General features: G+C 44.5%; 1 protein-coding gene across 3 annotated transcripts in view; it reads right to left on the bottom strand.

The window, feature by feature from the left end:
- Positions 1–11262, bottom strand: part of LOC135394168 (uncharacterized) — a 33285-nt gene extending 22023 nt beyond the window's left edge. The window contains exons 1-2 of one of the 3 annotated variants that reach the window (XM_064624745.1): positions 11093–11262; positions 9678–9886 (exon numbers count right to left, since the gene is read on the bottom strand). In XM_064624745.1, the coding sequence (XP_064480815.1) occupies positions 9678–9886; positions 11093–11165 (282 nt within the window). In that variant the 5' untranslated portion in view covers positions 11166–11262. The remainder of the gene's footprint in view (positions 1–9677; positions 9887–11092) is intronic. The other 2 variants (XM_064624743.1, XM_064624744.1) reach the window with 2 other exon arrangements.
- Between the last annotated feature and the right edge of the window lie 11292 nt (positions 11263–22554).

The raw sequence follows: 22554 nt of genomic DNA, 5'->3' as shown, positions 1-22554 counted from the left end.
TCGCATTGTCCACTCCGTTCTGTGAATGCCCTCGATGGACCCTGAATGTAAATAAATATGTGAGCATGTTTTGTGTACAGGTTTTGTTCTGTAGCTTCTAGAGCTATACAATGAGTGGGTTTTGTTCTGACAACAGTGTCCATGTGCTTTTTCAGTGTGGCAGACATGCAAAATTGAGCATAACCTGATGCAGACAACAACCCACTTCTGCTGTAAGTATCATGTTACACCACGGCTCAACCGAAACAAAAACTTGAAAAAAAAAATAACGGAACAGCAGAGATAGAACAAGGTGGTGGTACTGATGAGGCAACATGCACAGCACTCAGAGGTGCCAGACTTCATAGTTAACATAAATAACATAAAGGCAAAAGGTATGACACTTTGGTATGCCAACTTAAATGATCGAACGACGCCTGTTCCCAGAGGTTAAAGATGACTAGTCGCACTGATTAGCAGGGAGCACAACACGCAATGAAGATAAACATTGAGAAGTTTCACACCATTTTCAGGAGAAAGAGAAATGACTAACCCAGATTTTCACTGCAGATTTTTGTCCTTTTAATCAGTATTACATCGCTGACTGGGTTCCACTCCATCCAACGTCTCCGCATCATGTGAACATCTTCTCTCCCACATGGCATTTCTATCCCAGCATCTGACCACTTGACAGAGGGGCTTAGAATGTCTTCCATGGTGAACTTTGGGATATACAGCCAAAGCGTTGCTTCTGCTCCCTCCATGTCCTCATATCTTATTTCCTCTTGCATGTTGCAGCTTTGCTTGTCATGCTAACTGCTGTCCTCCGAAGCTTTTGCCTATGGTTGAAGACGTTGCCCGAAGCTGCAGAATGACATTTTCTTGAGTCATCAAATGGCAGGACCGCCCAGTGTGCGGTCCAGTGGGCGGTATCAAACTTTCCAGAGGAGCGGGTGACAGTGATTGTACGCACAGCAAACGGAGGAAGTGCTGAGCTGTTTCGCATTCACGCAGAACCTCGATCGGGAGTTCTTCAGCTTCACCGACAACCTGCAGTGTTTCAGCCATTCTTGGAACTCCCAGGCACCGCCGAAGGCTACAAGCAAACGGGCTTCGATGGGAGTCCAGCATAGATATGAGTCCATGACCATGCCAAGGAACCAATGGAAGTGTACACGCTCAAGCTTCTTGGAACCGCCCCACAGAAAGAAATTTGGAATATCCTACAATCCCGTTCAGAACTCTCTGTCCTTGTCTTGTTTTTCAAAGAAGTCGTTTCTGTGCTGCGTGCAGCAAAATGCTTGTTCGATGATGGGTGAAGTTCTCTGCATACCGATGGTGTCCATAACAAGGCGGAAATACACACAGGTTCAACAGGTATGGTACCTCATTGACCGTTACGTTGCCCAAAAAGTGAGTTTCTCTATCAATCAGATGAAAATACACTGGAAAAGATTGTGCTCCACAAAAATGGTCTAGATTTCAATTTGCCCATACTGACGTGGTCCATATTAATGAGGCAACCATATATATATGTTATATGTCTTATGTTAATATTACAGATGTGCGAATAGTGATTTTCAAGCACAAATAGAATACGAATCGAATACAAATAATTGCAAATCGAATACGAATACAGATCGAAACAATCCAGTAGACAAAAAACACAAACATTTTATGTTTAATAAACAAAATGAAGAATACTTAAGCTCCTTGTGAACAGCCATTTCCTGCTTCTGTGCAGAAACAACACGCATTAACGGGCGATCTGGTAACGGGTGACAATTTGTGACCATGGTGGAGCCAACCGAAAGCAATTCAAGCTATCTGAAGTCACTAGTACAGAAATATTTATTTCAGATAATATTTTCCGAGGAGTGGGCACTTCTGTTGCCAACTTGTACGCCACAAGGTGAGAAAATTGTTTTGTTGGGGCTGCAGTGGTAATTCCAAGCACTGTTCAACTTACCGACGTTCAACTGCACAATAGAATACGGCGGGGCACTCCGACAGAAGAAAGACTGATGCGATGTCAAAGCAACTGTGTGGGCAAGCTGGTACATAGAGTACATACAAGAACATTCAGTTGCTAGTCAGCGCTTCGTTTGTCTCTCATCTTGTCCCACTCTAGCACTGTTTCCTCGTGTTAGTGATACTGTATTTACTGGCGTATAAGACTCATTTCTTTTACCCAAGGACATTGTGACATGGAGGGTGGTGTTCAATACGCGGAGAAAAATTGGAACCCAACCATTCAGGTTCTCCCATTTTCTTCCGAGATATCTGTGGCAATCTCTCCGAAATTGAACATCGCGATTCTTCCTCATTGTCGCAATTCGTTCATTTGTGGCTATCTCCCCGGAATCCAACGGCGTGATTTCAGCCTCACTGTCGCGGTTTAACCCGCGATATATGCAGCAATCTCTCCGGTACTGAACATCGCGTTTATTCCTGATTGTCACGATTGTCCCACATGAAATTGTCTTCTGTTCTATCAAGGGTGGACAAATACTCCTCGGTGTCCGCCGCATTTGTAGTGCGTCACTCTTGGCGCCAGGCGCTCCTCTCTGGGGTGTGCGATACGTTCAAGTTGGGGTACATTCAATATGCCAATGCGTCCAATATGCGAGCAAATATGGTACCTTACCTGAGTGCGATAGTAAAAAAAAGTATAGAATATCTTTGAATATCGCTATATTCGAATTCGATAACTTAATTGCATATAGAACTATCAAACTCGATATTTGAAAATTTCGAATATTTATACAACCCTAGTTAATATACAAATATATACACAGGGTGTTACACCTAATGTGCTAGAAAAATGGTATTAAAGAAATCTGCTTGTCTGAAAATCATGGGCGCCAACACTACTTATCTCGGGGGAGCTATTGCCACTTCCGAGCACTTTTATTGATTTTAGGTCGCATAAGTTACGAATTAATTGATTAACTAGACACGTGTCGGGTTTACACCATTCCATTGTTACAAGTCAAGGCGGATACTATGAGGACATCGCTATAACTAATTACAAAAAATTCAATTACCTCTAATCAATTTTAATTATCCATTAAGAGGGGATGTACCCCGCGCCGTTTCATCGTTTCTGAGCACGAGACGGCGCTAGGGGCGCCGAGTGCTGTAACTAGTGCCGTTGTTCAAGAAGCGCGCAATACAGCGCGGGGGCATGTAGTCCCCACAGCATGCGTGACTTTGTTGTTTTTGTTCGCCCCGACTTCGCTCGGGATGCGCGGTTAATCTCCTAAGAAAAGAGGGGTTCTTGAGGAGAATGCAGCTTTGGGGAACAAACGCATCTATTCATGTGTCTGTCGGCTGCTTCCTTGGTTTGCACTCTGTTCGACTTGTGTATCGTTTTGCTGCTTCACCAAAATCTCCCGGCTGGAAGAATAGAAAACGGTTCACGATGGCGAAATAATTTATTCTGCGTTGGCATCAGTGGGGCTGTACTTATGCTATGCAATGTTCGTTTGCAATACCCTCACCAATTAAACAAAAATTACTAACTTGTGAATTTCCCATGTGATGGTACCAACTGTCTACCCCATGAACGTGCACTTTCAGCAACTACATTTTTGCGACAATCCCCAAATCGGCACCTAGTGGCTAGCACGTGGTCCGCCGATTTGACCGAATGCTGCTCGGTTGAATGTGGTTTTGTTCAAGATGTTTGACTGAACGCCACTTTTGACTGAACACCTCCTTTTGTGTACAAATTTTACACGAGAGTATGACTTTTGTATTTATTCTCGCTCGGTACTGAATAAGGAAAAAAAAAGCACACACATACACATCGTATACATGTTTCCTTTCCCTTTTGTATCTTCGCGCAGAAAAAGTATCAGGTTGGAATGTCCGAATACGATCATTTGGGCTGGAGTTGAACATATGATAATACCATTAGCTTATACGTTATGCACGGTAAATAACTTAAACCGGTAAGTAATACTTAATTAATTAAGTAGTTTTGTCAGAATCATTCAATGTCCATAAAAACATTTTGGGTGCTCAACAGAACCGCGCTGTACGTATACTTCAAGTGCACTATAGCAAACCATTGAGTATGTGACATATGTGCTATTATATACTAAAACTCTGCCACAAAATTTAGGTTTCCTTTGTTTTCATTGCTGAGATAAGATGACATTGTTGAAAACTAAGCAACATACTGCAAGAGCACAACGCGATTCATATTCGCAAACGAGCAGCGCATATCAATGGTCCATGCTCTTTGTTAAATCTTTATTTTTCTTTCCTCTCCACCCCTTTTTTTTGTGTGTGTGGGCGGGCCTGAACCGTACCAACGTTGTTATCTGTGCCAGAACGCGATATCTTATACATACAGAGGTCGCGTCCACAAACCCAGATAGAAATGCTTTGAACGTGAAAAGGATCGGTGGCCGTCTACCATTGACCTGTCACCAACCTTACAAGGGAATTCCCGACAACAAACTGAGAATAACAAGAGAGAGAGAGAGAAAAAAAAAAGACCTCACTGGAAGGTGGGGATCGGCACTAACCACGGTTATAGTGCATGAAATATACAACCAATGTACAATACGTATCAAAAGCAGAAATATTTATCGATGATTTTCAGAATCTTATTAACTGACAATGACCCTTTAGAAGGAGAGTTACACATTCGGCAGCACACGCAGAAACATGCAGGCAAAGATGGTGGTTTGAGACGACTGTCCGGACTTGGTATTTTATTTTATTTGTGTATTACTATTATTTATATTTATTTATCATAAGTACGATTATTTGGTACTTTTATTTCTTACATTTATCTTGTTTGCTAAACGTTTGTTCTGGCATTAATTTTTACTTGATCACGCGCTCCCGCGATAGAGAACAATAGCATCCCTGCGTTCGAGCGTATATTATAATTACGTATAACGCATAAGATAACGATAATACCGTATGTTTGTCTCCAGTCCAAATGATAATATTCAGACACCCCTACCCAATACTTTTTAAGATAGCAATTTATCAGCACGAAAATACAAAGAAGAAAAGAAAAATATATGCAGTGAAGTTGTATTCTGAGCGGAAGCAAAGACAGAGAGAGAGAGAGAAAAAAAAGTCAACTGGACCGTTTTTCTTTTCTCTCTCGCTGGCCGGTATCATTTTTTCCGGGGCCATTCCTACGGGACTATTCTTTCTGGGACCATTTCTTCCTACACCCGAGACCGACATCGCAAGAAACTGTTCACATGTGCGCACCTAAACGTGAGAAGAAGAGCATTCAACACAGCTGGCACTGGGTTTGAACTCGTTAGCACGGGAAGCAGAGTACAACAACATGTCCATTCACCAAGTCGGATCAACTGGAAAATATGTAGTGTTTGACAGGCTCTCCGCAGAGCTCCCGCCATCATAGCCGCTCAACCTGCTTGTTTCCGCCCCTCACTCTTCGTTCCTTTTCTGTTTGTTTTTTCGTACTGCATGACGGCATGTAGCTGAGAGGTCCACTACCCGCTTTCAGGAGTGTGGAAGCCTTGTTTCGTTTTTCTTTTCTTTTTCTGTGGGGGATTATATTAACCCTTTTACCTCCCTTGGATGTCATCGGTCTTGGGTCATCGGTTGAATGGCGCGTGCCTACACAACCCTTTGAGTGATGAAATGAAGTGTCCGATGTCAACAATACGTCTTCCGTCGAGGACATACAGATTCTCAGGACTTTGACCGTCGTCGTGAGGGCTTCTGTCCTCATCGAGACGCGGAGCACTTTGAGGACTTCCTAGGTACTGTATAAGTAGTAATTTTCGCGAGGACCTATTTTTCGCGAAATTCGCGAACGCTCTTTTTTCGCGAATTTAAAGTCCTGCGAAATATTCGAACCAACGACAGAAAACTACGTGAACGAAATATGTAAGAAATTTGACCCAGGACGCTGAGGCAACGTATGTATACGGAGTTTCTTATGCTGTTACACTGCATTGCCTCGCAAAGTGTTCAGTTCGCCGCTGCAACTGGAGACTGCAGTCCCGCCTTCACGTACGAATCCCGCGCGGATGTAAGTCTCCCGTGATTCCGGTTCCTTGTAAGCCCAGATCATCCAGCAAGCGCGTATGCACTCTGCCACGCGTATAGATATTTGGAAAAGTTGTCGCATCACTACCAAGTGCCAATCGCACCTGCTCGATGCGATGACAGGAATGACGGGAGACAGGGCAATTGGGCAATGGCACAGATACGAGCCGAGTAGGACCCCCTAATCGCATCCCTTGCAGTCAGAAGTGCTCAAAAGCAAGACAAATTGAACGAGTTACCCAGTTGTGATACCCTTTATTAGCTTCTTCCAGGAAGTTCAAGGTGGATGGCCCTTAAGATGCGGGGTGGACGCAGCGCGGTAGCGCGAATTTAAGGTTCCGCGAATAATTGCCTGATCCTGGCTCATCACAAATTCACGAATTATTGAGCCCGTGAATTTAAGCACTTATACAGTATTCGCACTCGTTACCGTCACAGACATTGGCAGATGAACTCGAACCATCAACAGATGACACGCTGACAATAGCTTCGAACTCGTTCATACCAGATACTGTAGAGCTGTTCTTCATACGCTGACACTGAGCCCTTTGGATATTGGCCAACTGTGCCTTCGTCTTCGGTTTGCGCTTTCCACAGACATGCTTGCGAGTCATCTCTGCAGAGTACAACAGAACTTGCCGGTACGCCAAGAAGCTAGCAATTGAGGCCGCATGTACAGGTCCAATGCACCACGAAACCCAGGGGCCATCTCCTGACCCAGTAAACACCAAAACGATAGAATAAAAGACTGAGAAGCTGAGCAGCGCGGCCCGGGTCATGCCTGTTGTCAAGCAGGTGTTATTCTTATTTGCCCCGAAGCAATGTCTTCAACCTCTGGCACGAGGACAGTCGCTGGTTCAAAAAGGAAAACCAGAGAGAGAGAGGGAGAGAGATATATATAGAGAGAAAGAATATGCCATTGTTTCCAACTGCACAAGCATCATAAGGAGAATCAAATGTGAGCGAAACTTTGCGCCTTCTCGGTCACTATGTACAATAGTGTATACGTGCTTTAGAGCGTCAAAGAAAGACGCTGGGAATTTCACAATTACAACTCGGTCTTGAGTCCGTTTTTGCCCTGGATACCATCTCCATGCTCAATATGTCACTTTGTCAAAGCTTACCCACATGACTCACAAGTGCTTGCCAGCCTGACAGCCCTAGCAGGTTTCTTGAAGTGCAACGTGCCTTTATAAAAAGGGACGAACCATAAGCACAAGTACAATTGCACCCGACTGGGTTGTGGAATGGCCACATGAACAAAATTCAGCAGCCAAATAGCGCAATTATTTTCTTTTTGTAAGCTAGAATGCATGTACCTTCGCGAAACCGTACATCGCATAGCATGTACGGGTCGTTACTTTGATGCTATGCCCTCCTTTATTTTCTCACGGATGTCGGAAAGCACGTCGTCAGTTACGCGGGTTTTACTTTTATTACCTCTTCGTCAACCATGGGTGATAAATGGATAGAGAGCCTTCACTTGAAGAGATTAAGCCATTAATTTTTATTAGCTTTTCAGTTATGAGCTTTATGCAACTGACTCACCGGTAGCTTTTAGCTGCCTTATTTGCTGAAACCAAGTTGTCCAACTTTTTTTCATCGCTCTGTCTACTCTTTTCACTATAACATATGAAGCTGATGTATCACACCCCCAGTGATAGCATTGAAAGTGGTATTTGCTTTATAAGTATCTGGGGAACTTTCACCTGCATATTATGGGAAAGAGAATGGATTGGGTTTCAGATAGCCAGGTAACTGACTTTAATAAATAGGGCTATAACGATACTGTACACGGAGCACATTACAACAAAATTACAGTAAGAACATAGAGCTTTGCTTATCAATTGCAGACACAGAACACAGAATACGCAACCAGCACAACTGGAACGGCTCATACAACAGCATAAATAAATAAATAAATAAAGAATTATCCGGGCCGTTATGACTAGATGCTGTTTGTTCTATTTGGGAGGCCGCAAGACAATGGGGATGTTGTGCTTATCTCACTAGTATCTGTCCTCATACCCAGCAGGCTCAAGACTGCTGGGTATTCGTTAGAACTGCTTAGCAGTGTATGTTCAAAAATTGTTAAGCAATTCCATAAAGGTGCAAGAGATAAGCAAGGGTTGAAAAAGATGGAAAGTATTATGCTTATTCCATATATTCATGGTTTATCTCGTAGACTGAAAAAAAAATGGCACAAGGACATCAAGTAAATGTTGTGTGTGGGCACAACAGGAAATTATTGGGGCTGCCTGCGAATGTTAATAATGAAAAGAAAACAGAATGTTTAGTTAAGCATCAGGATCAGGATGTAAAATCTGCATCTGGGGTAATCTATGAGATTCCATTGAGCTGTCGAAAAAACTATATTGGACAGACTGGCAGATGCCTAAACACACGTCTAAGGGAGCACCGCAACAACAAAAACAGTAGACAAGGGAATCTCTTTTTGCATTCCAGAGATTATGGGTGCGATGAATTGTATAGCAAACAACAGTAAAGGGGCGTTACAAAAAGCAGAGAGAGAGAGAAAGAGCTTTGGGAAGACCTGCTGATTGGTACAGGTGGTGAAATGTGTGTTAGCACAGAGAGTATCACGCTATCGGAGAGGGAAAGGGAATTCCTGCTGCATAAATGAAGATGGTTTGACAGTCTAATAAATTGTTCAAAGTAGTGTTCTATGTTGTGTCGTCTGTGTTTGTCTCTTTTAGCACTTTTATCGTCAAGGAAATGAACCAAGCCCAAATGGATGTTTTACTGTAGACACCTGATCCACACCAGATCCACACAAGCAGGCTTTCCAATGTGGCGACAAGAGTGCGTTCCTATTTCTCTAGCAGAGATGTGGCTTCCTATCCCCAGCCCTGAAGCAATGTCACGACACGTCACAAGACCCGATTGCAGCCTCCTGTAACATGCTCTTACCCCAGCACCCAGACGCACTGCTGGTGCAAGTAGGAAAATACCGTAAGCTCGAAAAATACATCGATTTCTAACTTAAGGGGTTGGCAGAGAGTTGTTCACTGTCTACTGCACTTGTCCAGCCTCGTTTTCCCAGTTTCGTTAGGGAGCGAACCATCCCCTTAAAAGAGCATGTACTCTGAGATATCCATCAGTAAATCTTGCCACGCAAATGAGCCAAAACCGAAACTAAGTGCATCAAGAGTGCAGGAAGAAAATAAGCCTGGGCATAGGTGGCCTACCTGGGCCACAAAGCAATTCATCTGGACGGCAAGTCAACGTCTAGTCCAACCAGCCCCCAAGACAGCCTCTGACGAGGGATAAATGTTGCCCTTCCTGCGCATACTACATGCTTTTTTCGGTACATTTGCACGGTGAAATCTGGAGGTGGATATTTCGATGTATGTGCCTTTATCGGGATCTTCCTTATTTTTTTCAGGACCAGGATTCTCTTCTCTCACACCCCCAAGAGAAAAAGTTCTGTTTTCAATTCTGTAAAACTTGTCTATAGCATGACCCTGACTAAGATAATATTATTGCTTAAAATTATTATTTAATTATCTATTCTCCTAATTCTATTAGTTAAAATCGACAAACTCCGTAATTAAATACTAACTTCAAAAAGAAAGGGCTGTAAGTGTTAATACTCTAAAGCCTTGGCTCATAGCTGGACTCACCCCCAGTTCAGAGTCTGGAATGCCCAACGCTGTGGCCAGTGGTCTCCAATCACTTGGACTGAAGGAATCTGCAACAGTGTATGTCACTACGGCCTTGACGTCTTCGTAGTTGACGTTGTCCAGGGACGGGAGGTTCTGCTTGTAAAATGCAATCACGTTGGCATTTCCTTTCTCCCACTCCTCATCTGCTTGCCGCGCTAATTCTTCAGCTGCAACGGAAAACACACCGAAGGCTCACAAGAAGTCAAGGTGTGACTCAACTGAAACCAGAAAACTTCTTTCATAGATTGAGAATATGTCACAGCAGAAGGTGACATAAGCAGATATTAGATTAAATGTACTCAAATTACGTTACAACTGTTGGACAGGGTAGCACACTGTATTGAGCATCAGAAGGATATACTGCTACTGCAATGCAAACAGACAGGTATGGTTGTCATTATCTCAAAACACTGACAGATACTTCCCACTGATGTACATGTTTTGTGTGTCAATTTTTCAACAAAAAGTTGTGCAAAAAAGAGGTGTGTTGTAATGTTGCGTACTGCATCACTGCAGCTTTCATTGTGACTTTTTTGTTAAAAGCTTCAAGAGCTATTTAGAGAACCACCCATTTTCTAACTTACTGATAGTTTGCTCCACTGCCAATTTGCGTTTTGCTGAAAAACAGCTACTACAAAGTCTGACATTTTCGTCACCTAGCTGTAGCAGTACCTTCATTACATTTTTTAGGCAACATACCCATGACTGGCAATGTTCAACACCATGACATATGCACATTTGCCAACTGCACCAAAAATGCCTGTGACAGAAAGTGAAGAGCTGTTTCATGGGCTGGAGGCTGTTTCATAACACTTCCATGGCCTACACTAATTCTACAACGTTATGCTTATGCAACTTGGCGGCAATGTCTCTATCAGGGTACCTTGGTAGTGTAATTTTCGTTCAAGGTACGTGAAATAGGGGTGCGCATATGTGCAGTCCAGACCAGTGGTGCAGCCGGAAAAAAAAAAGGGGGGGGAGGCAAGCCCCCGTACCCTTGGCAGTGTATTTGAGAGAGGGAAAACGAGGGTGATATCCACACCCCCTTGCAATTTCACGCAGAACCCCTCCCGAAATATTTTTCTGGCTATGCTTCTGGTGTAGGATACCAGCATGTTGAAGGTTGGGGAGAGGGGGATTTGATTATTTATTGTTGGAGTAAACTCTCGGAATAAACCCTTGTGACGCAATGATAATAGGACGACAAATATTGATCGGCAGTGGTGGGTCTTCTCGTTGGTTTTAGACTACAATGCTTTCAGAAGTTGGTGCAGAACGTTACTACAAGGCAAAAGCTGCGTTGTAAAACGGACATGCACTGCGAAGATATTCCAACACGGACATGCACTGCGCACACGAATCTTATAGCTTACCGCAATCATCTTTCGGTGGATGAAGATTTATGGCACCCAGCCCTTGGCCGATACAATTTACGATGCTTGTCATGGATAAATGCTAGGAAATAGCTGCGTCGTCAACTCAATGCGTTTCACATACCCGCAAGTCCACATTCAGTAAACAGGATTGGATTGGATTGGACTGATGGACAAATTGTAGGGGTACCCCTGGCGGGCCTGTTAGATGGAAGATGGAAACCACTGAAAAGGTTAGCCAGCTCCAGCTGTAGGACTCCAACCCACATCGGACGTAGTTCCGTAGCCGGGCTTATGGCTTTTTTAAACAAACGGAAGTAAACATCAAATAACGGGTGATTTTACTAGAAAGATGAGAAAATTATGGATGAAATAAAACAAAAAACCACGTCGTATAACGTACCAAACATACAAAAATTAAATTTTATCGCTCGTTTCTTCGAGGCAATCCGCCATCTTGGATGAGGACTTTCTGACCTAACCCGAGGCACAGCCTCGGCGCCCGGGCGCCCGGTGCGTGCCGGGGGGGGAGGGGGCGCCCCCCAGACCCCCAATCTGCAGAACCTAACTTAACCTAACCTCCCTAAAGTGAGGTGATTTAGCCCCCTTCCTTTCGTAAGATGAGAAGTTTCGAATCCGTTAGGCTTAGCACTCCCGTGTTTCTCCAGCGCTACAAGTGCATCAGATTACAGTGCCCTAGAAGAGTATAGTGGAAAGAGCGGAACCGGTTTCAGCCCGATAGCTGAGGAAGGACGAGCGGACGGCCGCTGCTGGATCTCCTGGCGCTGCTGTCGAATTCCCGAGGAGAAACTGTGAAGCGCCTATGTACGCTGCAGCGTTTTTGCTGTTTTTGCGTGGTTTGCGTGATGCTTTGGTGACTCCGAAAGAAGGCGATGTGTGACGCATCAAAATAGTGAAGCTTCCTGTAAATTTTGCTGGTATTTGAGTGTGCTAGTCCTCGATGGAGAAGAAGAAAAAGAAGTTAGAGACACATTGCTTCGCGCCCCGTTGCAAGACTGGCTATCACTGGCAATCCTCAGGCTGTCACATCCAACACCACAACAGTTTTTGATAACTGTTTCTTGCCTTAGCTTTTATAGTATGGCAAAATCTGTTGCAAATGGAAATGCGGAGCCTGGTCTGCTCAGTACAAACGGCATAGAGCAAATGCGCAAAGCAGACTCTGATAGACAAGTTCATTGGAGATGGTGACCTCAGCAGCGCCGAACTTGTAATTGAAAAGTCAACAGACCATGTCGCATATGTATCCTCAAGAAGCGACCAGAGACTAATTTTTTATATAGCTGGCTATGTTGCCAGAAAATTCCTGTCTAAATCAAAGTGGACATGTGTAGAAAGTTGTTGCTTAGTGACAAGAATGATGTACAGAACCTGCAGGCAGCTCAGCTGACTCAGCTGAAAGATAAGGGGGGGCTGTTGTATCCATCAGGCTTTATGCTCATGTTCGTGGAAAATTTGGAAAACGTGTTTACAAGCTGCTTCAGTACGCAGGAACTTCTTCACTTGCATATTGCTTCACTTCATATTGCACTTCTTCATAGAACTCGACAGGATCCCATTGGTTGCACTGAACATAGCAAGCAACTGAATGCTGAAGTTATGGTATTTTATGTTACCACTAGGCTTCATTTTTTTGTTAAGTCGCTGAATCGAGCCAAAGCACAGAAACGCGACTCTGCAAAATATCTGAAGCTCAGTCGCTGCACATACCTTGTCATTTTTACCTGCCAGTAATTAATATGCATCCAATGTTGCATTTAATTGCAGTTTCATTGTTTTTTTATATATTCATACTCTGTGGTCGTTATAATCTTGTGTCTTGTACTTATCAGCCAACTTTACAGCGTCATAGCCTGCGATCATTCCATACCTGAAAGCATAAACCTGTCTCCCTCATTGCGCGTGCTTCCTGTTTTATGTGGCATATGCCGGTAGACTGTGTCGTGTAGTAAAAGTTTTTGAAAGAAGTAACAAGGAATAATTCACAGAGAGACACGCACACACAAATAACAATACTAGGAAGTGCGATAACCCAATACGCCGGCGCCAGTTTCTGCTCGGGGTAACTACGCCAGCGCCCCACAGTGGCATCCGCCTCAAGAGCCTCACAGAGGGAGCGTCGCATTTTCCACTACAATCTTCTAGGGCACTGTAATCAGATGCATGATCAGATGGGGTTCTTCAGATGCACATAAAATAACTTCTAGACCACAAATTCTTGTAATTCTTGTTTTTTTTTTTATATTCGCTATATGGTCTTCTCTCACTTCAGTGCATTATTTCTCTTCTGAACACTCCGGCTAATTAGAAAAAGCCATAAGCCCGTCTACGAAACTACACCCCCCCCCATCTTCTAGATTACCGTTCGCTGATGGATCAGTGCCGTGTATGCCAAAGGGAGTCTGGCCATTAGGAGGAGTTTCAAAAAGAGGCTCGACCTGTCAATCAAATTGAGCGTTTTTCATTGGCTGCTGTTTTTTATGTCATGACACCAAAATTTTCCCGAAATAGACCTCTACCTGTTTGTAAACAAATGACGTCACAATGTTCGACAGCGCCACAAGTTTGGTAGAGTTGAACTACGTTCAATGCTAGTGACGAACAAGGTCGCAGCCGAAAGCCACGGTCTCGAAGGGATTACGATGGTCTCTGAAAAGGACGCGACCTTCGGTCCTACTTTTCTTTCAATAGGAGGCAGCGAACAAATTCCCATTCGTGGAACCCAGCTCTCCCCTTCCGATCTGTTTTGGTTTCGGTGTGTCTACCAACGTCATGATGACGTTACTCGGTTAGAGGTTTATTGGCGGTAGGGTTGCCACCTTTCGCAGTGAAAAATACCGTCTGAGAGAGGAGGTAGATTAGAGGGAAAGGAGGAAGGGCTCGCGGGAAAGGGAAAGTGAGTGAGGGGCGCACGAGCACACACACACAGAGAAAGATAATACGAGGAAACATATGTTCCTGGGTGTGGCTGGATCATTGATGCTAGAAATTGCTATAAACAGGAATGAACGCTACACTGGATCTATTGGAGCAAACGGATTGAACTGCCACTTACTTTGAAAAACTCATCGACGCAGACAAACCCTTCTTTGCAGGCGGAGATCTCATGATGTTACGGCCCAAGTTCTAGCTGGCTCTACACAACCACAAACAGCTTTGCACAACTACTGCTCTCGTCCCCACCGAACACAAGACTTAACGAATAGCAATGATAATAATAACAATGAATAATAATAATAATAATGAATAACTAAGGAAACGACTGGTGACTGCGGAGTTGGGTCTGTGCTCCAGATTTATTCAAGCTGTAGTGGGATGTTGAAGGGAAAACACCGTAAAAGCCCCTATGAAAGGTCTTGAGCCACAAATACCGGCAAAAGGCTGCCGGTATCACCTTCCTACCGGCAACCGGCAGAGCGAGCAAATAACCGGCCGTGCCGGTATAATACCGGCCTGGTGGCAACTCTAATCCCAGTAAACCAGAAATATCCCAGGGACGTCCCAGAAAAGTCGCACACGTCACCTATGTCCAGGAAGTCCACCAGACGTTATTTGGACGTCCACAACGTGACGTTGAAAATCGTCCGACATTGTATCTCCCAGGGACATCTGCAGGATGTAAAAAGAATTGCCCCACCGCGTTGCATTTTGCGCACATATCTGGGACACGTGACGCTTACTGGAGTGACGTAAGCAAAGCGAGAAACACTTTGCGTTTAGACCTTTATTTGCAGAGTAATCACATCATGGAAGATAGTTTGAATTAAAAACACAATGTTTGTGAGAAAGGGACACCAAAAGTATCAACGGTTATGCTTCGGCGTTGTTGGCACACGAACTAATTAGTTCCCAAGACGTCTTCATCGTTACAATCGTAGTTCACCGTGCTATACACTTACTGAACGTACTCCTACAACTCTCATTTCAGTATATGCTCCATCCAGTACGCCAGAAGAGGCCACCACAGGCCTCCGTAGGTAGTGCTCACTCGATATCGCATATGTGTGTATGTGCGAGTGCAAGCGGTCTCCCATAACAACAATAGGATACGCAACGTCACGTGGCGTTGCCGATAAGTGCTGTATCCATAGCTGTATACAGCGGTTGCATACCGTTCTCAAATAAAAGATGTCGATTATTTATCCAAAACTATTTCTAAAACGTGGACAGATAACAAAAACTTAATAAATAATGCATAGTGCTCAGCATAGAAGCTAATTTGATATGAAACGGTAAACGTCCCATTCACATCCAGATATCCAACGGAGACGTTCATAGGATGTCCCGCAGGACTGCAAAATGAGGAAGAAAGTTTGTTCCCAGGGACGTCGCACGGACGTAAACGGGACGCTCACGAACATCCCTGGGATATCCAAATGTCAAATTCAGTTCTTCCCCAGGATATCCTTGGGACATATTTGGTTTAGTGGGATTTGCCTAATTGGCGGCGTAGCTTGGAACCATGGATAAAGTACATATGTTCTAGTACACTTTACTTGGAACGGCAAAGCGAGGATTTCATGATTACTTTTTTTCACAAATTACATCGATTTTATTCCGTAAGTGTACATTCTGTTGCAATTATCTTGCAGATGACCTTTAAATTACGCTCCAGTGTCATTGTTTACCTGGAAATAGCATGTTCGTCGTCCTTGTTAGGCCTTGTAACGACAGCAATCACGGGCAAATAGCAAGAAAAACGCTACGCATTGCCAAAAATTTGCATTTAATGACATACTTTTATTCATGTACACACCTTTGCACATTCTCGATTCAATCATGTTATGTTTTATAGTTAAAATACGCATAATGCCGTCAGTCTGTTCCAACCACGACCTACTAGATTATAACGACCACGTCAGGCGCACCCCTTCTATGCGCCGCATTTTTGGAAGGTAGCGGTGGCGCTTCTGATCGACCCAGTTATTGCTTCCTCTACTTCTACAATACTTTGTACTTCAGCTTACCGTAGTATTTCTGTACAAGCGGTGGACGTTCCACAGATGTTTCATTCTGAGGTTGATTATCATAATCATTCCACGCGTTTTCATAGGGGCTATCGCGGTCGTCTGCTACGGTAGTCGTACACACGCTTCTGCGCGTTCAGAATTCAAATTTCCATCGTCCAATCGTGTTGTGCCGATCAGTAGCGCCCCTGGCGGATCGTGTGGACAGGCTCCTCATAGGGTTTTCTGATTGTGACATGGTCGTTATAATCTAGTAGGTCGTGGTTCCAACTAGCGGTTCTACCGGCCAGTCAGTTCTGCTAGCATGCACTTCTGCTACTTCTTCTGCTCTACTTCTGCGTCTTCCCGACATGCCCCTCTCCATCCAGATGGCGCCGTTAAAAGTGGACGCAAAATCCATTATGTAGCTTGGTCGTCAGGGAATATCCTATTCAATCCAATCCAATCCAGTTTCCCGAAAATGTCGGCACCCAGCGAGTACAGATAATTTATAGCTTGGATAGCCTGGGATTAATAGCGAACTGTATTTTGCCTCGTGATTGGCCAGAGAGCTCAAAAAGTGGGTGGAGCTTCAGGTACAGGCAGGTCCCATTAATGGCCAGACTCCCTTTGGTATACACGGCACCACTGATCTCTATAGGGAGTGTGCGTGCGACCAGAGCCGTGTATGCCAAAGGGAGTCTGGCCATTAATGGAACATGCCTATACCTGGAGCTCCACCCACTTTTTGAGCTCTCTGGCCAATCACGAGCCAAAATACAGTTCGCTATTAACCCCAGGCTATCCAAGCTATATATTACCTGTATTAACTGGGTGCCGACATTTTCGGGAAACTGGATTGGATTAGATTGAATAGGCTATTCCCTGACGACCTAGCAACATAATGGATTTTGCGTCCACTTTTAACGGCGCCATCTGGATGGTGAGGGGCACGCCGGGAAGACGCAGAATTGCAGAAGGCAGAAGCAGAAGTGCTTGCTAGCAGAACTGATTGGCCGGCAGAACCGCTAGTTGGAACAGACTGCCGGTATTATACGTATTTCAACTATGAAACATGACAAGACTGAACCAAGAACGGGCAAAGGTGTGTATATGAATAAAAGTATGTCATAAAATGAAAATTTTTGGCCATTTGTAGCGTTTTTCTCGCTATTTGCCTGTGATCGCTGTCGTTACTAGGCCTAACAAGGACGACGAAACATATTTTCAGGTAAACATCGACACTGGAGCGTAATTTAAAGGTGATTTGCAAGATAATTGCAACAGAATGTACACTTACGGAATAAAATTGACGTAATTTGTGAAAAAAAAATTGTCATGAAATCCTCGCTTCGCCGTTTCAAGCTACGCCGCCATTTTCGGGAAAATTTTGGTGTCATGGCGGCCCGCATAGAAAACAGCAGCCAATGAAAAACGCTCAATTTGATTGACAGGTCGAGCCCCTTTTTTAGGCTCCTCCTAATGGCCAGACTCCCTTTGGCATACACGGCACTGCGTGCGACAAACTGGTGGCGCCGCGATGCGGCCTCCGGAGAAAGTATCTTGCGTGATAGCCGTCGGGTAGCCAGCTTTGTTTACATGTGGACTGCGGGTGTCTTTTTTTGCCACACTGGAACTGTTGCATCACTAACTGTGCCAGCACCTAAAAGAACTCTTCATATTAGGGACCTGATGTTTCATTTCTCGTGATTTCTATGCTTCCAATACCACCGGGGGCACTAGACTGGCAGCGAATAGCGTTTGTGACGCGCGTTCGGCCATTGCATGAGGTGCGCACAACATATTCTATTTCTTTTGTTCTAGTTTCAATGAAACTCAATGAGGACCTGTAAAATGATCAATGATTTACAGTTGCCACTTTCGTGACGGTGAAACACCGCTGGATCGTGATACTGATTGAGGTGTTTCATCGCCAGTGCCCAGAGCCGATATTGCTCCCGGTAATCTGGTTGACGAGTCTCACAGTGAGAACGGAAGTTCTACGTTGTCCAAAAGGTTTAGTTTTAGTATTTACGCACCAACGATTTCACAGCTGTCGTGCCGCAAGCGTACGACGGTAGCCGAGGCAAAAACTCATATAATTTCTCTTTTAAGGATCTCTTTAGCGTTATTGTATCTGAAGATACTGGAAAAACTGCAGTACAAGTTTAGACAATAAGTTGTGACCTCACGTGTTTATTTGTATGGATAAAACGGACGCACGATGTAGATTTCAGTGACGAAGCTATGTGTGTGCAAAGAGGACGAAAGGAATACAAGACTCAGTCAGAAACATATTACAAGTGGCTGGAATCAGAGAAATACACGTATATAGCCTTCGCTAGCAAGCCAGGATTTTGTGAGGCGTCAAATAACCATCCTCTCGACGTATCACTTACAGCCGTTTTGACCAGACAGACGTGAGTGGCTGTTCTCCTACCGCACTGTTAGATACATTATAAATACGGTGGTTGCTTCTGTGCAGTGTGTCTCCATTCGCTTCGTTCGCGCCCCAGAAAGGTTCCACATTATTTGCACTTCGAAATTAGCCCTTCTAATTACGGCGGTCGCCACGCAAGCTACGGTTCCACTTGAGAATGCATAGAACGGGCGACGTGGTATCACGTCGGATACTTCCAAGACCGCCATTGGCGGCGCTGTCGCGACGGAGCAGCGTGCCCCCTTTAGGTGTCGCACGGCCCCTATTTCTATTTCACGATACAACCTACAATCTTCCGCTTCCGGCGAGAACACGCGGAAGGGCGGCCTCGCTGTGATATGTGCACTCAGATAAAGCGCGAAGATTGCAGGATCAAGGGATCGACTATTGGTTGAGGACGCGTGGCATTCACCTCTGTTCTTCACGCCTTCTTCGCGTAACCACCAATGATAGCCGAGACACAAAGTAATCGAGGTCGATCACTTTGACGAGAATAGCTCCCCAGTGCCGGAACAACTGGACACAAGGCTCGCAGCGAACGGGAATGGACTAGGACTATGGTGAGATCACCATACTAGCTCATTCTAGCTCACCATACTATAGGACCACCACTCAAGAAATCAAAAATATCGAAATTGATAATTGGAAGAGGAACATAACGAAAAAGTCTCAAAGTCTCATACGCTACAGCAGCCACAGAACAAAGCTTGAACCTCGCCCCGAATACAGCGGAGACAGGGAAAACGCACTGCTTTCCCAATCGCAAACGGGCTGGCTGCTTACAATTTTCGACGAGGCAAAGTCTTTGAGTTCGTGAACCCTACCTGTGATCTATGCGGCAAGACAGCGCAGACTTTACACCATATCCTGTGCGAATGCGTTGTACTGCAAACAGCCGCGACACTTCAACGAACAGACGCTGCAAACGAAACCATAGATGCACTGCTGTGGAGCGAGAAAACCGAAACCGAAAGATCATCGATAGAACCAGTCGGGTCAAAGTACAAGCGGGTGCAGCGCCGCCTGGTGAAATAGGAACTACTCAAGAAATCGAAAAATGACTGTACACCTTAATTTTATTTTGTGCCTACTGGGAACCAGGGAAAGGTAACAGAAACGGAAACGGTATTATACCGGAAATATAGCATGTAACGGTAACAGAAACGGATACCGCACAGTTACAATACCTGAAACAGAAACGGAAACGACACTAATTTACGGTAATAATTCGGGTACCGCAGGACCCCAATTATTGCAATTCTTTACCATATCATGTAGATAAATTTATGAAATAAACCTTAATGAAGCAAACTAAAATTAACTGAAGAACTAAAACTAAAATGAACTATCAAACTGGAGCATATAAGTAAGTAGTATACAGTAAATAGAAGAAGCATAGTTCTTATACGCTTATGATAACCTGGAAGTTGCAAGCGTGAGTAACATTCCTGGAAACCATGTTCATATTAGCTGTTCACAGGAATCACGTACCTATATGTGTATTTTGAATAAACGTTGTCTCTTGTATGCATGTATCCATGGAGTCCTCAAAATAGACTTCAGAACGTAGAGGGATTAAGTTTGGTCACGGTCTCAATGCTCTTTTCTAAAATAAAAAAATGAAAGAAAAGAAAGAAGGAAAACAAAAAGCTGGAGGGCGGGGCGGTACCGTAACGGAAACGAATGCAACGATGGTGGTAACCGAAACTGAAACAGGAACAAATAAGGGCCAGTAACGGAGGTGGTAACGGAAACGAAAAAGATTCCGTTACCTTTCCCTTCTGGGAACCTCCGTTCCCAGCAAGGCCACACCTGCGTGACTCCAAGGCAATTTGCAAGGCAGTCTGCCCTGAATAAAAAGGATTAGGTGCAACTCACTCACTCACAGCGAGGGTCCAGCTCGTATGTAATTTGTGCGGACGGGCTTTAGAAAAATCACAGTGAAGAGAAAAAATAAAAATAAACGCAGCAACAGCGTCACCAATAGACCTCTCCCTGTTTGTAAACAAATGACGTCATAGTGTTCGCTCGGAGTTACGCTCGGAGTTAGAGGCTAACAAGGTCGCACCCGAAAGCAACGGTCTTGAGGGGATTACGATGGTCCCTGAAAGGGACGCGACCTTCGGTCCTACGTTTTTTCAATAGGAGGCAGCGAACAAGTGCACATTCGTGGAACCCAGCCCTCCCCTTCCGATTTGTTTCGGTTTCAGTCTGTGTCTACCAACGTCATGATGACGTTTCTCGGGTAAAAGTCTATACATCCGAAGATCACGCCTCTGTCATCGTCCCGTAGTTCGTGTTTCCTGTGTTCAACTTGTTGATGAAAGTGACGAGGCCACCCTGTGGTGACGGTGGTGGTGGTGCTGCTGCTGGACACTTTCCAGAGTGTTAGCTGCAACCAAGACTTAAAACTTCTCAGCTGTTTTAATGTAAAATTATACGCGGGAAAGACCTTATCAGGAGCAAGAACGGCAGGTGAATGCGTTTAGGCAGACAGACAGAGCTCAGCATTGTGAAAAGAAAAAAAAAAGAGAAAGAAAAAGGACAGGCGTTGTGGGCGTACAGCAGGTATGAGGTAACCCCTATGATTTGGAAAGGGGTAACGGTTCCAGGGTTCCAGCTTGAATTTGAAGATGCAGTAATCTGCCCAAACTCAGGCATCTTGTTCTTCATGAATACGCGACAGAGAGGAGTTGGAAGATTGGCATAAAGGCAATGTTATGACGACATTTAGGTGATATACTGGCAAAATGTTGACGAAGGCATATATGTGCGCTATTTCCTCCTTTGTTTCTGTTTTTTTTTTACTTCGAAAGCCAAATGCATGCTGACTACAGGAACTTGCACGCCACCGCCCCACCCCACCCGGCTCCCCTGGGCACTGGTGTGGGGCTGGGGGAGACAGCTTGGGCATAGAGGCACTGCCATCAAGCAGTAGCGTCTATTTGCGCACAGGATGGAGCATATACTAAAATACAAAGTGTCGGATTGGAGCATGCTCATTAAGTGTAGTACGGCGTGCAACGCTCGTAACGGTTAAGTTAAGTCTTTTAAGTTAACCCTTGAATCTGCAAGAGTCAAGTGTACTCAAAACATCCCTGACATCAGTTCCTGTAATTGACAGTGCTTTTAATTCAGGCTTTCGTTTCGAATGTGATTACTGCTGAGTGGAGCTGTAAAACCAGTAGGTTTCCTCTGTTGGTAAGAGTGTTACGCTGGTGGTAAGTGTGATACGCAGTGTTATCTTGTTGGAAAGTCAATAAACGATGTTTAGAAAACATAGAGCCGCAATGGTCTGGAGCCGCAGTTGCTCTGCCACGTTGCATGAACACTGACGGATGTCAAGTAGTGTTGGTCAACTTCACTATTAAAAAAAAGGGGTGTGTTGTAACTCCTTTTTGGGGAGTACACCCTTGCCACATATATCACTCCTTCTGGAGTGTACAGCTACTCTGCAGTATAAGGAGCTAACGAGTCTTCTTACTCCCTGAAGGGAGTGAGGAGACTCCTTTTTCAGAGTAATTTTACGCTCTAAAGGGACTTATATACGTGGCAAGGGTTTACTCCCAAAAAGGAGTTACAATACACCCTATTTTTAGGAGTTCTCACAATGTTGCAGGAGCGTTCAGCCGCAACGTTCCGTTGCTGTGCGATGTTGCATGAACATTGCTGAATGTCAAGTAATGTTGTTCCACTTTTGATAATTTTGCAGCAACGTTGTGAAATGTTCATAAACGTTGCCACACGTTGCACAACATTCGCAATATTGCTGCAACACCGAGGCCACAATATGTGCTAGGGCCAAGTTTACGATAAATGTGAGGCAAATTTGCATTCTCTCAGGAGCACGACATTATATATATACTCTCGTTTTCAACGTGCTCCCGTCGACGTGTTCCCGTTTTATGTGGGGGCCTCCCGTTTTCAACAAATCAGGGGAGAGAACGATGTGATTCGAGATGATGGTTGGTTAGGAGGTGAAGTTACTGCCATTCCGTTTAATGCATTATGTTTGTCGTCTGACTGGAGTTAGTCACACTTCTGAGTAGGCCGAC

The sequence above is a fragment of the Ornithodoros turicata genome, chromosome 5 (assembly GCF_037126465.1).
Source record: "Ornithodoros turicata isolate Travis chromosome 5, ASM3712646v1, whole genome shotgun sequence".
NCBI classification, from domain to species: domain Eukaryota; kingdom Metazoa; phylum Arthropoda; class Arachnida; order Ixodida; family Argasidae; genus Ornithodoros; species Ornithodoros turicata.
The sequence above is the reverse complement of the archived record's forward strand: the minus strand, read 5'-3'. Positions and strand labels throughout refer to the sequence as shown.